Genomic DNA, 17,936 nt, shown 5'->3' on the forward strand with positions numbered 1-17,936 from the left:
AGGAGAGAGAGTTTCCGAGAAAAAAATAAATTCCCTCAAATTAATGGTTGGTCATCTGACCAACTAGGACCATGAATAGATCCGCCACTGCATCTCAACAAGCTAAAGACGAGTCTCGAATGACGAGAAGAGCAAAAGAGGAACAGGGTCTATCCAAATCTCAAGCTATTGAATGAGGTGTTGTTTGTATAGGATTCAATTCCTGCTTCTCTTTCTTCAAGAGTCGCATGAGGAGAACTCACTTAACTTTTAGGACAGTTCTGTGAGCAAGTAGGAGAAGGAGATTGTTGACTTATTACAGAGAAAGATTTACATATTTTTTAAATTAAAATTAATTTATTGATTAAAAATCATACAACATAAAAAGAATTACATTTTACAATCATCAAAAAAAGAAAACGACAAAAAAAAAATGTCACAAATTGAAGTATTGAATCCTTTAAATCACATCCTACAAGCCACTTCCTTAATAATTGTGTTGGAGTTTATAATCAAATTTCTATTTTATGGACCGAAGAATTTTGATGACCTCGTCCAAGTTGTTGTAGGAAGACCCAGTTGAAACAGCAGTAGCCTCGTAAGCCAGCTTTTTCCACTTCATTGCGTTTCTCTTCATCTCCTTCCCTTGCTCTCCTTCCATCAACTCTCTCACCTGTCTCTCAACTTCACTTCTCTTTACATTCGCATCAATTTCCATCCCAATACCCCACTTAGTACAAGAATACCAACAATTAGTCTGTTGCTCCGCAAAGAAAGGCCAACATACAATAGGGACACCATTAATTAAAGTCTCAATTGTCGAGTTCCAACCACAATGAGTCAAAAACCCCCCAATCGCAGGGTGAGCCAAAACGTGCTCTTGATCGCACCAGCTCGTAATAAGTCCCCTGTTTTTCGTCTCTTCTAAAAAGTCTGGTGGAAGAACCGCCGAATCCCCAATGACTAAATCTGGTCTGGCTATCCAGAGGAAGGGTTGGTTGCTATTAGCAAGTCCCCATGCAAATTCTATCAATTGATCATTAGTCATAACCGTTATGCTTCCAAAATTGACATAAACAACAGAGTTTGGTTCATAAGAATCAAGCCACTCTAGGCAATGTGGATCTTCTTTCCATAGACTTGTACTGATTGATTTCGTTTCCTCGTTAATGGCCTCCATCGACTCAAGGAGGAGGTGCAAGGGACCGAGCGCATAAGTGGGAGGGAAATTGGAGGATATAGATCGGAGAACATCATCTTCCAATGCATCGAAGGAGTTGAAGATAATGGCTGCAGCTCGTTTCGAGTGATGGACTAATCGTTGAATATATGCGACCGTAGGTTCGTTAGGGTCAGTGGTTCGAATGAAGCTTGGGATGTCACGTAGTCGGATGTTCTTCATGCCTGGTACCCAGTCAAGGACTGCTTCAAGATCACCATTGGTAGAGAAGTTTGCATCTGCACATAACAATGATGGATCAAATTTAGATCTATAATGACATTCTCAAGATTTGGGAACGTACTGTACTGATGAGATATACTGTTCGGTGGAATTTTATGCCATTAGCGTTCCTTGTGATATTATGTAGTCCAAATCAACACAAATGACAATGATGTGCACGGATAGATTACGAGGAGTTTTTTTTTTCTTTTTAGTACTAGCAAGTAGCAATATATATGTCTAATTTCTAACATAGATTATAAGAAGAAAATACTATATTACTAAGTATCGTAGTATACTTGTCAATCTTGCAGCAAAAATTTTAAGTTAGAAATAAAAATAAATTTGTGTTCAACAGTTAATATAAATATCATTTGGAGACGGATAAAAATAAATTTACAAACGACTTCATATTAATTTTTGTCTCTAACTTTTATGTATATGGCCCTGCAAAATTTAGTGTACATAGATTAGGATATGGAAAAAAAAAAATCTTCTATCCACCTATTTGTATGATAAATTGTGCCACTCAATCTTATTGGTAGGTGTCAATTATTATTTGCCTTTTTTAAAAAAAAGTTTGTTTATATTTAATGATTTAGACCAATAACTTTCGGAGACACATATAATGATACAAAAAGTGAGACAAACGATTTGGATTTAGAGACAATTATTAGTTAATTTTTTTAAGAGCTTCAAAGAAAGTACAAAAATTATTAAAAGAGACGGTCTAATTTTAATACAAAAGTAGACCTGGTAACTAAATTGATTAAACTAGTCAGTATCTAAAACAATCTTTTGTTGTACCATGTTAAACTTTTTAGGATATTCTTATATCTCTATTATAAGCCAAGAGGAGAGCTATGGTGTTCCCCAATGAAATGTTTTTTATCCTTAGCTAAATATATATAGTTGATTGGATATTCATATTTGTACAATTATATCATTTCCTAATTTAAAGATGGTTCAAAATTTTCAAGTAAACTAATTAAGCATTAACAAAGTAATTTGACATAATAAGAAAAATAGTTACTCGATAAAAAAATTACAAATTTAATTTGACTACAAAACTTTACATCTAAATGTTTATCTCAATTTCTAAAAACTTTATAGAGATTACAGTAGTTTGTATAACAATAACTATAGATCACACTTCTATAATTATATTTTGATGAAATTTACTAAAAATAGACCCAAACAGTCGACGCACGCGTCGCGTGCATAGAAAACTAGTATGCAATTAAGTCAGGGTCGGTAACACTGTCATCGAAGATTACTTATAATAATGTTTAGACAAAACAATAAATTAACTTAGGGTATGTTCTTCTCAACTTATTTTCAGTTCAGCTCCATTCTTTAGTTTAATTCAATTTAGTTCAATTCAGTTCAGGTGTTTTATGCCGAAGAGAACAAAACCTTATTCTGCTAAGCAAATTAAATCAATGAAAATAACTACAAATACATAGGGCAAGAGGCATACTTCGTGACTACATAAGCTCCTATAATTTGTGTATAATTTATGTGTCTCTTTATAATATTAGTTGTTATTATTACTATGTCTTACCGATAATTAGTTAAAATATTAGCTTTCAACTAAAAATGATCCAAACAGAAAAATGGCATAGAAGTATTATAAAAGTTGTTGCCTTGTAGTACTTCAAATTAATTTTCATTTTTTCACGTTGTAAACAAAGTGTGGGAGAACTCTACGGGCCTGTTCTCTTCGGCATAAAACAGCTGAACTGAACTGAACTGAACTGAACTGATCTGAACTGAACTGAATTGAATTGAACTGAACTGATCTGAACTAAACTGAATTGAACTGATTTGAACTGAACTGAAATGAATAGTGATATGTGAGAGTAAAAGTATTGTCAAGAGCTGAACTGAACTGATATGAACTGAACTGAATTGAACTGAACTGAATTGAATTGAACTGAACTGATCTGAACTGAATTGAACTGAACTGAATTGAACTGAACTGAAAATAAGCTGGGGAGAATAGACCCTACGTACGTATATGGCTAACCCCACCGCAATTACAATCTTCAAATGGTGCATGGAAGGAGAACAAAATTCTTTATTATTTTTGGTTTTTCTTTCCACTTAAACGAGGAGGTGATATGGAGTATCAGTATGGACCCTCTCAGTAGTTCTTGAGGCTAAGATCAATTTAACTCTATATGGTAGGATCGGATTTTCGTGTAACTTCTACAGATCGAGACGCTTGGTAGGACCACAAATTAAATGATGAGACTTCAATGAACAACTGCGAAGATATGATTTAAACATGTGATTTCAGGCAACTTGAATTTGGTCCTACTTATGCTTCATCAATAACTCTCACAAATATATCCATTATTTATTTATTTGATTTATTTATTCATTTATTAATACTAAAAGATATTCCGTTGATTGATGGTAATGTATTGAAATGTTTTGGAACAACTCATCATTATTCTAACTCTCTCTTAACCTATTCTACATTCTTTATGAAGAAATTTGTAATCTAATCCAAAAATCTAACAGGAATTATGCTCTTCCCTAGCCATAAATTCAAACCTACACATTACTATCTCCGTTTTCTAAAGATCTTCCTTGTTACTATTCCTACATATACCAAGGATGATCTATTTATGTGGGGTGTGGGGTGGGTAAAATATGAGATAGAAAGAGGTTAAGATAAATAAACAAATAAAAAGGAGTTAAAGTAGAAGAGAGAAAAGGAGTAAAATTGAATTATTAATGTAATGGTGGACCATGTGATAGAGACATGAGAGGGTAAAAAGGAGAAAAAAAATTTCAAATAAGGAATAAAGTAAAAGAGCGAATATCTTTTGGAAACGCACTTAAACAGAAAGATTGAAGATCTTTAGTAAGGAGTATTAATGAAACATGTAAAATTACGAGTTTTGAAAATTGACATTAATTTACTTTCTCTCCTTCGAATTTGAGGCTCTGAAATTGTAATTGAAATTATATGGAGATTCGAAATTGACGAGCATGCATGGACAAGGTAAAGGTCATGCATGTGGCCGTTTGCTGGACAGCCGGAGGTGAACGCGCCTAGTCGGCCATTTCAGTCATTCACTTAACTGAGCAGGTCTCAGCCAAAACTTCTCCGCATTTTTCTTTGATTGTTTTCGTCATATATATAATACGTTGGAAATAGTTTATACCTCTTAAATGCTCATACTCTTGTAGATCATATATTTATAATGCTTACTTTATTTACAATCTTAAGTATGGCATATATCAAACCCATAACATTTTATATAATTTCGCAACAAGATTTAGATTACCTTTGAAGGGAGCAAGTCCCAGCTCAATAATCTTTCCGTATTGAGCATAACCCAAAAAACCACAAGCACTAGCAGTCCAAAACAAAACCTCCGGAATGCCCAACTCTTCAGCCGCATCAATCGTAAAAAACATGGCACCGTCCGAAACCACACAGCTTACAGGTGGCACATCACCCGCCTCATTGAGACGGGCAAGGAGCCGCTTAAAAGGACCGAGACAGTGCTTCTCGGTAGAGATGCAGAGAGACGGGATGTCCTGCGTAGAGTCAACATCGTCACTCGGGGGCATCCCGTCAGTTATAGTTTCAAAACGAAAGGACGGGCGGTCAGCGACGGCCTCACGCCCTCGAGACCGCACCAATCGATTGTGATTATACTCAGTGTTTACGAAGGTAATATGAAAGCCTTTAGAGTGGAGCAATTTGGCTAATTGTAGCATGGGGTTGATGTGGCCTTGTGCTGGGTATGGAACGCATACTGCATGTGGTTTCTGCTGTTTAGCTCCTGAACCCATTTGTATGTCCTTTAGGCTACCTAGTGAAATTAAGAATTAAGAAGCAGAGTCGAGTTTTATGTTGTGTTATGTAGGAGGCTCGCCTTTTATAGGAGGTGGAACAGTAAAAAGGGGGAGTAGCCGACAAGCCGTATACGGCGAAGAGGACTTGCACCGGAGACATAAGGCATGACGCATGAGGGAGAGGTGGTAGTTAAGTGTAGAACTACTCGAATTTCAGAGCCTTATTCAAAGTTCGAATCTTCATTCCAATAATATGTTGGACATTTATTTCTGCGTTTTTTGGCCTTTACCCAACTTCTAAATTGGTGTATCTGTAGGCTAGTAGCCTAGTATGAGTTGGTATTCGAACCAATTATCTTCTCTAATAAAAAATATAAGACATGATGCATTCACATATACTTCTTTTTGTTTCTTTTAATTCTAACTAGTTTTTAGGCCTAGAATATACTCCTAGTAATTAAATCCAAAATTATAATATCAAATACTACTATGTTTTGTGGTTAATACTTTAGTATATAAGTTTGAAGTCATGAGTTGAATTTTATAGCATTCATTTTCTATTTTCACATGACACAATTCATTCTTTAAGAATGCCTTTTAATATATTTGTATAGATACTTTTTGTCAAATTTTTTTACTAAATTATAATATTTCTTTATTAGGTAAAATCTTTATTTTCTTTAACTTCTCCTTATCATTAAGTTCCTACTCTTTATCTAACCTTATCTCTCTCTTTTTTACCTGACTTTTTTTTAAAATAATGTGCCAAAATATAATGTTGCAATAATAATAGAATCGAGAAAATTTAATATTAAGTTTTTTTACCAAAATCAAACCTTAATACTATTAATGCTCTCTCCGTTTCAAAATGGAGTGTTTGTGTTCTCTCTTTTGAGGTCAAACCTTGAAATTTTTGACCAAATATTTTCATTAATACTCCCTTCGGTCTTTATTAGTTTACTCGTTTCTTTTGCACAAAGTTTTAGGAGAAACAATATTGTGGGAAATAGAAGAAAAGAGAAATTATTATTTTATATTAAAGTTGGATGTATGTGTGATGGAAAGTTAGTGGTCTTATTCCAAAAATAAAAAAAATAAATGGTTAAACTAAAAATGGACATTTCAAGAAGGAATACGGGTAAACTAATAAAGACTGGAGGGAGTATATACAAAAAAAAAAAAACATACTCACGTAAAATCTTGTAAGGTTTGCCTCAATTTGTACTTTCATAATATTAACTTTTTATATTTTTTATGAATACAGAATTGAAGACATTAAAGGTTAAAAATGTACTCCCTCCGTCCCAAAATATAGTTCTCATTTCCCTTTTTTCACGGTAATTATTTATGCAAAGATAATCTAAGAGAGATAGTAAAGATTTTTTATTTATTTAAATAAATATTGTATGAAAAAAGATGATTTTAGGAGAGAGAATGAAAAATAATGGGTGAAAGAGCATTAATTATAACATTTTGGTTGAATAAACAAAGGAAAAAACAAAATTCAAGGAGTAAATAAATAATGGAACACGATTTTTCTAGATAAATTACGAAAAATGTGGAATTAAATATGAAAATATGAATTATATTTTGGGATACCCAAAATAAAAATGAAAACTATATTTCGAAATGGAAAAGGTATTATATTAAAGACCGGGTAAAAAACAAACAAATATTATATTATTGAACAGAAGTGAATATAATAATTCAAGTCCAAGATGGCCCACGAGCGTAAGACGTGTACGTACTGTGCATCTTTGACCCAATATTATGATTGCATCTTTTTCGCCTCTTATTACTTAAATTGGATGGTTTAGCAGAAAGTTGTCACATCATCCACTTGAAATTCCCAGCACTCAATAGTCAATACGGAAATTTAAATGAAATCTAATAAATTAGAGTGCGTTCTATTCAACTTATTGGACCTGAACTTATTGAACCTTATCTGAACTGAATTTATTGGAATTTATTAAACCTGATTGGACCTGATTCAACTTATTGGATCTGATTAGAACTTATTGGACCTTATTGGAACTTATTGACCTTATTGAAACTTATTAGACTTTATTGACCCTGATTGAAACTTATTAGACATTATTGAACCTGATTGAAACTTATTAGACCTTATTGGACCTGATTGAAACTTATTTGACCTTATTAGACAAAAACATTGACCATGAATAACATAAATATTACCACTAACGTAAATACTACCCCTTAAAATTTTTGATGGAGTAATAATTATTATAATTCGTCCTTTAAAAAATAATGATTATTAATTATCTTTTATGATAATTAATTTTAAAAAAAAATTTACTATTTATATATTTGCCTATACATAACTTTCACCACTAATATATCTAATAGTCTTATTTTGATTTTATAAAACACTAGTAGAAAATCAAAAATTAATTAACATTTATTGCTAACAAATTAAAATTGGCACATACTCCCTCTTTTTTTTTATCATTCCTAATTTTCTGTGCGCGTCTTCCAATGCACGTTTTAAAACTTAAATATCTTTCATTATATATTAATAAAATTTATAACGATTGAATATTAATAAAGTACTAATCGAGACGAATCAAACAAGACCCCACATGACTATGTGTTTTCTTATAAATTGAGAACATTTGAGAAGATTCTCTCTATGCATGAATAGTGTTAAGATTCCAAGTGAGAAAGATAAAAAAAAAACAGAGGAAGTATAAAATATTCTCACTTCACTTTCATTAATGTGAAGGGAAGTAGATAGCATTAACTCGTTCCTTCATTTCTACTCCTTTCTTCTCCTTTCATTTATGTGAATGTAGTAGAAGATAAAAAGAAAACAAAAAGAAAGAGAAAAAAAATGCTCAAAATCACCGTAGCTTTGCAACATTGATTCATTCATTTCTTCTCCTTTCTTCCTTCTTTTTTTTTTCTTTTTTTTGCTTTTCTCCAATACTCCATTAGAGACACAAACACGAAGTCACCAATCATAATCTTAATTATTTGACCATGATTATAATATTATTTAATAATAATATAATCACCTAATAGTAATATGAATAATCAAATAATAGACAATAATACAAGTTATTACTATACATTGTGGTACTTTAATAAAAAATTCTAATAATAACCAGCTAATATATGAATATAATAGACATAATACAAATAAATAATAAAATAATACACTAATACAAGTATAATACTATATAATCATTGTGGTACTTTAATTAAAATTCTAATAATAACATAATCAGCTAATAGTGATATGAAATTGTGAATAACAAAATAATGGACAATAATACAAATGTTTATTAAACATTGATTATTTGGACCTTATTGGACCTTATTAGACCTGATTGAAACTTATTGGACCTTTTTAGACCTGATTGTAACTTATTGCACCTGATTGGAACTTATTGCACCTGATTGGAACTTATTGGACCTTATTAAACCTTATTGGAACTTATTGCCCTTATTAGACCTTATTGCAACTTATCTGAACTTATCTGAACTTATTGGACCTGAAACTTAATTTTTTAAGTTGAACAGAACGCACCCTTACTCCCTCCTTTTCAAATTAGTTGCTACATTTTGACCATAGGTATTATTCACATTATAATTTTGACTATAACATGATAACGAGCCTAAGACGTGTACGTACTGTGCATCTTTGACCCAATATTATGATTGCATCTTTTTCGCCTCTTATTACTTAAATTGGATGGTTTAGCAGAAAGCTGTCACATCATCCACTTGAAATGCCCAGCACTCAATAGTCAATAGGGAAATTTAAATGAAATCTAGTGAATTACTCTCCGTCTCAAATTAGTTGCTACATTTTGACCGTAGGTATTATTTACGTCATAACTTTGACTATATTTTACTTCCTATACATAAGACAAAACATAGTCATGTTGGATCTTGTTTGATTCGTCCAAATTTGTATTTTTCAAATATATAATTTTTATAATTTTTTTCATATATGTAACTCAAGAAATTGGTGTTTGAAGTTGCATCTCTTAAACTACGAAAAAGAAATATAGCAACTAATTTGGGACGGAGGGAGTATTAGCATCAACTACTTCATGTCTGAACTCAGGACTCAGGAGTATTAAAATACTAGCTTTAACCCGTGCAAAAATGCACGGGAAGTTTATTTTTTGAGATAATTGTGTACATCAAATGTAATATCTGTAAATATTGTTGCAACATATTTTGAAGCACTTAAAGTTCGCATGCAATATAAATCATGAAAATCTGAGGTAAAAAAAATACATGTCAACAAAGTGGATGAAAATAAAAATTAATTATTGAGTAACATTAATAATAAGAATATTTAACCAACATTCTGAAATACTTCTTTGTACACTACGTTTGTGGTAACATTTGATGTTCCACGTTCTTTATCAACTATTAAAATTTTCAAATCCTTCTTGCTAGTAACTCTTGATACGGCCACATAAAATTGTCTGTAGCTGAAAACATACCGAGGAAGATATAGGCCATCATGCGAAAGTAATTGTCCTTGACTTTTATTGATTGTCATTAAGCACACAACCAAAGGGAATTGTCTCCGTTGGAACTTGATGGGAAATTTTGTTGAGTCTGACGAAGTCAGCGTCATTCGTGGAATGAAGACGTTATTGCCCAAATTACTACCAGATACCACAATAGCCTCTATAATGCGATCGCCTAAGTGCTTAACGACCAATCTTGTGCCATTACATAGCCCAGAACTTTGATCAATATTCCTTAGAAGCATCACTGGTGCTCCAACCTTCAGTCATATACTATGGTTTGGTAATCCTTCGCATTTAATTGTATTTAGGAACTCTGTTGAATACATCTCATGAATTCCAAAATTTCCTTCCTCCACTGAAATTGCATCTGAACTCAAGTAAGTTATTTCTTCACCTGGCAATTGAGATAACACGTGATCGTTAACCGTCTCAGCAATTTCATTGGTTGGAGCAAGAATAACTCTTTCTTGAAAATAACTTGGTTCCCAAATGTGATCCGCTATGTCAGGATATGTGCTTTCTACTATTGTCGCAATAGGGTCATGTCCCCCATCTACCAACATTTCATGGGGTATTTCAATATCGGCATCACCATCATTTGGCCCTCCAACTTATCCATCTCCAACATTGAGTATCCATTATGAAAATTCTTAAATTTCATCAACATTTTAATTACTTGAAGCTGTTGTGAGGCGCATGTTCTTTGTTAGCCTAAGTACTCGGCAAAAGTCCCATAAGTAAGAACTATTTATTGCTGAGAAGACAATGTCTTGTCTGCTTCCTTTAGGCACCACGGGTAATATTTTTCTTAAATCACCAGCAAAAACTACAACCTTGCCACCAAATGTGATATCTTGATTTGCAGGATTCACAAACTGCATAACATTTTTTAAACTCCTATGTAGAGCTTCAAAGCAGTATTTATGCATCATGGGAGCTTCATCCCATATGATTAACTTTGTCTTCATAAGGAGTCCGGTTAAGTCCGAGCCTGGCTTAATGCCAACACATGTTGAGTTCTCAGCAACATTTATTAACGGGAGTCCAAACCTAGAATGAGTAGTTCTTCCTCGCGCGCAGAAGCAATAAAGAAGCTATTCCGCTTGATGCGACTGGCAAAACGGTATCTCCTTTACGCCTTAATGAGGCACACAACAATCTCCAAAGATACGTCTTACCTGTTCCTCCGTATCCATATACAAAGAACACCCCTCCTTTTCCTCGTGATACAGCTGACATAATTTCATTGTAAATTCCACGTTGCTCAGTTGTTAATCCTTGAAATAGTCGCTGGAACTCCTCTTTTAACTTCCCTCGGTCATAGGAAAGCTCGTCCATTATCATTTTGTTTTGCCCGTCTTCTATGATCAGATCATTAGGATATGGCATTTCGCTGAATTTACGTAATGTGCCGCCATTACTTTGTAGCTTAGCTTCAATGTCTGCTAGCGCAAAGTTTGCAGTTTTTTTTCCACGTCATCAAACTTTACAATATATATTTACTCAGATATTATATCTATTTTTTTATATAGTGACCTTTTTTTTAATAAATAACATGAATTAGCATAGATCCATACGATTTTAGTGTGGGCCAAGTCCATATAATTTTTTTACACATTTGAATATCTGAAGTGGTAAGTTCTTTCCTTTAGTGAAAAAGAGTGAAATGGAAGCTAGTAAAATAGTGTTTATTTAAAGATTAACTTTGATTGTAAAAGTTATATTTTCTTATATTTGGACACAATCAAAATGGCTCAAATTTTGTATTCTCCATAAATGAGCATACCACTTTACTATAATGATGCTTCAAACAATTTGGCCCTTGGTTATAGAATAATGCTCCAAGTCCACTATGTGTTCTAACTTAATAAAAAATATCATACAATCTCTCTTATTACAACTACATACATCATCTTCTCCATAAATTGATTCTAAATCTCTCTCTACATACAATCTCTATCTTATTACAACCCACACCTAGATGATTCTAAAACTTATTACAACCAAACCTATCTTATTACCGATTATTGCATACAACTTATCTACGTTTTTTTAGCAAATCTCTCTTAGCTACATTTTTTTTATACTTTAAAGCTACAAATTATCCATCAAAATTATACTCCAAGTCATCGATTTTTGCATCAACAACAAATATAAAACTCATGCATGTGGGTTTTATGAAGAAATTAAACCTTTGATCTCCATGTTCTTTGCATTTGAAGCATAATTACTATAATTCCTTGATACAACCAAGGTGTAGAATCATTCGATCTACAAAGTGAAGAAGATTTAAAGACCGCATGTAAAACCGCAAATATATGGAGTTGGATTTTTTTTTTTTTTTGAGGGGAATATATGGAGTTGGATTGATATGGAGTTTGAAGAAATTTTCTAAATGGGTCAATATAGGTTGAAATTATTTGGTAAGTTCATTTAAAAAAAATTTGATTTTGACTAATTATGATGAAATTGAACTGATTTTATGTTTCCATGTAGTTTTTAGCATATATATATATATATATATATATATATATATATATATATATATATATAATATATATATATATATATATATATACACTTCCTCCGTTCTGTTTTAAATGAAACATTGGATGAAATAACACTATTCATTGATCAATTTTGACACCAATTTATCGCTATTATATAAAGAAAAACATAGTCAAGTGGGATCTTGTTAGATTCGTCTCGATGCATACTATCAAATTATAACTTTTTTATATTTTTTACGTGTACACGATATTAATGACTAAAGAAGCGCGTTGGGTTGCGTGAAAAAGCAAACGTTTCATTTAAAACGGAACGGAGGAAGTATATATATATATATATATATATATATATATATATATATATAGTATAATTATAATACTAAAATGAGTCATATAATTCTTAAAATTGATAATAGTGAGTGAGAAAAATCAATAATATAAGCTAAGGTTGGAATGAAATAGTCAATATGCCAATGTATTGAAAAATTTGTAATTTATTATAGTTAGTGAGTGAGAAATTTATTGAAAAAATTAAGATTCTAAGTTTTAACAGTTAGTGAAAATTAATTCAATATATTAGTAGTATAACTGTCAATTAGGAATTTAAAAATTACCCATCAAATAAAAAAATTTAGAATTAAGATTATTGAAATAAGGATGATTTCTACCGGTGAGTGACACAATAATTTTAAAGTTAGTAAAAAATAAATAGACAATATAAGTTTGTTCCATTGTTAAATATTTAGGGTTTTATGAATTTAAATTTTTTGTAGTAAACTTCATCTTTTTTGTTTTTGTTTACGGTAACGCCATTTTGATTTTGTGCTAACATGGTAGTTTTATTTTTTTATTTGAGATTCATTTGAATTTTTTTTATTTTTCGTGTAAAGAAAGAAGTGGAAGAAAATCAGTTTATATTAGGGTGTGATTACATGAACATCTTATATAATAACATTTATTTTTTTGATAAGTTACACAAATGGTAATGTAAAATGGTAAGTTTTATCAATATTAATATTGTTTACTATTAGTTAGCAACTGTGCCGTAAATAATATGATTGTAAAGCAATTCCATTTGTTGAGTTAAACTTACCAAATTTATAAGATTGTAATTGATCCATTGTACACGTGGCACTAAAAGAATAAGAATAAGTATAGTGATGACATGTGGCAAAATGAGCATTAGCTTGACACATAAGCCAATTGAACCTTATTTTATATATATATATAGATTATGTAGTTCATCAATATGTATCAATTATTGTTTTTGTTTGAGTGGAATGTATCAATTATAGTTGGATAAGGATGGTCATGGATCTCGGATTGAACCCAAATCCAAATAGTCCCGACCTATTTTTAAGGGTTTGAGACAGAGTAGAATTTTGAAATCCTATGAGTTTGGGTCGGATTTTGGGTTTGGATGTAAAAAAAACGGATCTTATATATACTTACTCCGTAACAAAATAGATGTTACACATTTTATATATGTTTGTAACAAAATAGATGTTACACTTCCTTTTTAGCCAATAATATCTCTCTATCGCTCTCCTACAACGGATCTTCTTTTTTCTTTCTCTAGCTCTCTCCTATTAAAAATATTGCCTAGAAAAGTGTGTTTTGAAAAGTGTAACATCTATATATATATAGGGTTGGGTTTCAATGAGAATCCTCTTATGGTGATAACCGTTTAAACCACTAAAAATAAGCAAAAAAATTAATAAAATTAGCCAAAAAATATAAAAAAATGAGCAAAAACATTAAACGAGTAGAAATCATTAAATGAGCAAAAACGTAAAATAAGAAAAAATACAAAATGAGAAAAAAGTAAAATGAGTATAAAACATTAATGAGAAAAAACGTAAAATGAGCAAAAATAAAATGTGCAAAAATATTGTGAAATGAACATAAAAATATAAAATGAGCAAAACATAAAATGAGCAAAAACATTGTAAAATTAGCAAAATCTTCGTAAATATATATATATATATATATATATATATATATATATATATATATATATAATATATATATATATATATATATATATATACTTTCTCCTTTCTGTTTTAAATAAAACGTAAGGCCTTTACATGGAGATTTATGAGAGGAGAGAGATAGAGAGAAGTGCATACCAAATAAGGTAATGTTTCATTTATTTTCAAACAACCTAAAATGATAATTGTCTCATTTGTTTTAGAACGAAAGAAGTATATATATATATATATATATATATATATATATATATATATATATATATATATATATATATATATGTTGTTCTTGTGTTCTTATGGCATTCAATTTGATCCACCGGTACCATTTTTCGCTATACTAACAACCTCTTCATCCTAGAAAAGACGATGTTGGGACTTTTCTTGTTCAAATTTCATATTTCGTCTTAGCTACTGTTTTTGATGGAGCCCTGTTAAGTGTGAATGTTGTTATTTCGAGTGTGAATCCATAGAAGGAGATGGGGCTATTAACAAAACCTCATCATTCATTGGACCATATCAAATAGGGTTGGATTCCTCTATTTATAAACGTCATTTAGGATGCTTTCTCTTCACCTTAATAAATTATGTTTCAGGTTCAATCAGTTCAGTTTAGTTCAAATAAGTTTCAATCAGGACATAAGTTACAATCATGTCCAATGAGTTCAGATCGGGTGCAATAAGTTCCAATCAGGTTTAATCGGGTCTAATCAGGTACAATAAGTTACAATAAGATCTAATTAGTGAATGATCAATAAATTTGAATTAAAATACCAGTATGATTATATTATAGTAATATATTTGTAATATTGTCTATTATTTCATTATTCATGTTACGATTAACTAATATTTTATTAATAAAAATTCTATGGAACTGCTATGATTATACAGAATTATACTTGTATTATTATCAATTATTTTATTACTCATATTACTATTGGCTGATTATGTTATTATTAATAAATATTATAATCATAGTCAAATAAGGCTGACAATAATAATCATCATAATTATAATACTTTGCAATTCGTCTTTAAATAACAAGATATAACATGTTCTCGTTACTAAAATCAATGAAAGATATAAATGTTATCAATAGATTTGCTACTAGGCTTTATGAAATCAAAGCAACACTATTAGATATATTAATGGTGAAAGTTGTGTATAGGCAAGCATATAAATAATATTTTTTTGTTGAAATGTTAATCATAAGAGATAACTAATACATACTATTTTTTTGAAGGATAAATTTTAATGGTTATTATGTTATAATATATTTTGAGGGTTAATATTTATGTTAGGGGTAATATTTATGTTATTACTCATCAAATTTTTTGTTAAATAAGGTCAAATATATTACAATCATGTTCAATAAGGTCTAATAAGTTCTAATCAGGTCTAATAAGTTCCAATCAGGTCAAATTTCAATCAGGCTCAATAAATTTCAATCACGTTCAATAAGTTTAGTTCCGTTCAGATAAGTTCCAATCAGTTCAGAATTATTTAGGTGAAAAGAAAGCACCCTCAGTATTTGTTTTTGCTTGGAGTATCTAGCCTATGTTTAACAAAACTATTGTATTTCTTTTACTGCTATTACACTACAAGAAAAGGCGATATCAAGGACGGCTTAAAATCGTCGCTGCAAAATTAAAAACATTCTACGATATCAACTATATAGAAACTATAATTTTGCTACCTAGCTGCCAAAACCAAACAAACTACAATGTCACGAGTGTCTCTGTAGCACTACTGCCACCACCAAACCCTAGATCATCTTCTGGTCTGCGTTGTGGATGGGGGCATGTGTTAATTATATTGCAACCTGAGAACATGTGGTCGAAACTAGACATGTTCCTCATTACACTAGTAGAATAAATGTGTATTGCTGCGGTCAAAAAGTGGCATGTATATTGCTGCGGTTTTGGGCGCGCAACAATTAAGGGGGCAGCAATAGGTAATAATTATATTGATGCGGTTTAAATCGTAGCAATATATGTCAGATATTGCTGCGATTTCTAGGCCAAACCGGAGCAATAGTTTCTTTTTTTAATATTAAAAACATAGTATATTCCTGCGGTTTCTTCCTAAAACAGCAACAATATAAGCATGGCAGGTAAAAAAAAAATTTTCAAAAAAAAAAAAATCAAGGTGTCATTTTTTGATAGTTATATTACACTTGTAATATAAACATTTTTAAATCCAAAGAGACTATTGCAATACAATAACACACAAAAGAAACTCACCCAAACTGTCATATATTCAATAAAAATAATAAATTACAAAACCTAATTACAAAATATATAAAAAAAAATGAATAAAGACTAATAATGAAAAATTTTAAAAAAAGAAAAAGAAAAAAATAGTGATATACAAAAATATACAATGAGACAGAAGTACATAATTAACAAAAAAAATTAAAAACTAAAGAAAAAAGGAAAAACATTATTAGATCTTGAAACAACTCGCCGGTGGAGACAAACGGAACGTAGTCGCCGCTACCATTGATGGAGATGAACAGACCACGTTGATGGAGCACGTTCGAACGCCGGAGATGAACGATGGAGAGATGCGAACGAATGCAAAAGACGTTGATGGATCCAAATGCGGCGGACCTTACACGTTGCTTCCTCTCTGACAGTCGACGATGATGGGAAGCAGGAAGAGAGTGAGAAAAATTCGTCGGAGGCTTCAACGTCGGCCGACGACGACTTGCGGTCGAGGAAGAGAGAATGTGTGACGAACGACTCGCGGTCGAGGAAGAGAGAATGACGACGATTGACACGGCGACGAATGGAACTCGTCGGAGGCTGCGATTGGCTTCGTTGCGTCCGCTTCGTTCGTAGGAAGGCGAAGGTTGACAGGGAGGCGAAGAGATGAAGAGAGGTTGAGAGTGATGAGAGAGAAGTGCATGTGAGGCTGAGAGAGAGATGAGAGGGTGGAGTGGCTGAGAGAGAGAGAAGAGAGGGTTGAGAGAGGTGCTGAGAGAGAGAGAGAGAGATGCTGATAGAAAGATGGAAAGTGAGGGGGAAAACCCTAAGTGTTGTGTTTTATAATTTCACAGGCCCCCGTCTTTTTTTTGTTTAGTGACAACAAATATTGCTGCGGTTGCCACTTAGGTTCGCAGCAATATATTTAAAAAATATTTTTTTAATATATTGCTGCGGTTCTACGTGGAAACCGCAACAATATTTGCTGTTCAGGGCCCCACATTATTTTTAAAAAGTGTCCGTTAGACAATATTGCTGCGGTTTTGGGTGGGAACCACAACAATATTGTCAATTTCTATTTTTTCTTTTCTTTTTACGTGTTATATTGCTGCGTATAGGTAAAACCGCAGCAATATCACCGCAGCAAATAGCATTTATTCTACTAGTGTTATTTCCTCCAGGAGGGCCCTGTTTGACTCTTCGACCCGTGTTGCGACCCCTGCCTCCACCTCTTCCATTCGTGCAGCGATCATGCATGCAGTGATCATCTATGCAAGGATGTTTGCCTCCACCTGTGCCTCAAGTTGAGAAAATATGGACGGCTCATATGGTTGTGAAGAGCCATCTCCTCGCCCAGATGAAGAGTTGTAGTACAAATGATCTCCCTGACTCAACCCCTGCACTTTTCATCTGTTCCTCCCACCAATTGTCTCCCAATACAACAGATCAGGGTTCGGCTTTGACCCCTGAGTGTTAGA

General features: G+C 32.1%; 1 protein-coding gene across 1 annotated transcript; it reads right to left on the reverse strand.

Annotated features, from left to right (window-relative positions):
• Window positions 1-314: 314 nt before the first annotated feature.
• Window positions 315-5,312, reverse strand: LOC104892042 (7-deoxyloganetin glucosyltransferase). The gene is made up of 2 exons (XM_010677858.4): window positions 4,723-5,312; window positions 315-1,437 (listed from the first exon to the last, which is right to left on the reverse strand). The coding sequence occupies exons 1-2, from the start codon at window positions 5,234-5,236 to the stop codon at window positions 500-502; spliced, it is 1,452 nt and encodes a 483-aa protein (XP_010676160.2). The 5' UTR covers window positions 5,237-5,312; the 3' UTR covers window positions 315-499.
• Window positions 5,313-17,936: the final 12,624 nt, after the last annotated feature.

This window comes from Beta vulgaris, chromosome 1, assembly GCF_026745355.1.
Source record: "Beta vulgaris subsp. vulgaris cultivar EL10 chromosome 1, EL10.2, whole genome shotgun sequence".
NCBI lineage: Eukaryota > Viridiplantae > Streptophyta > Magnoliopsida > Caryophyllales > Amaranthaceae > Beta > Beta vulgaris.

Coding starts and splice junctions, on each gene's coding strand:
- LOC104892042 (XM_010677858.4), bottom strand. CDS start 5,236: ATGGGTTCAGGAGCTAAACAGCAGAAACCACATGCAGTATGCGTTCCA. Junction 1,438..4,722: donor GGGACTTGCTCCCTTCAAAG/GTAATCTAAATC, acceptor TGTTATGTGCAG/ATGCAAACTTCTCTACCAAT.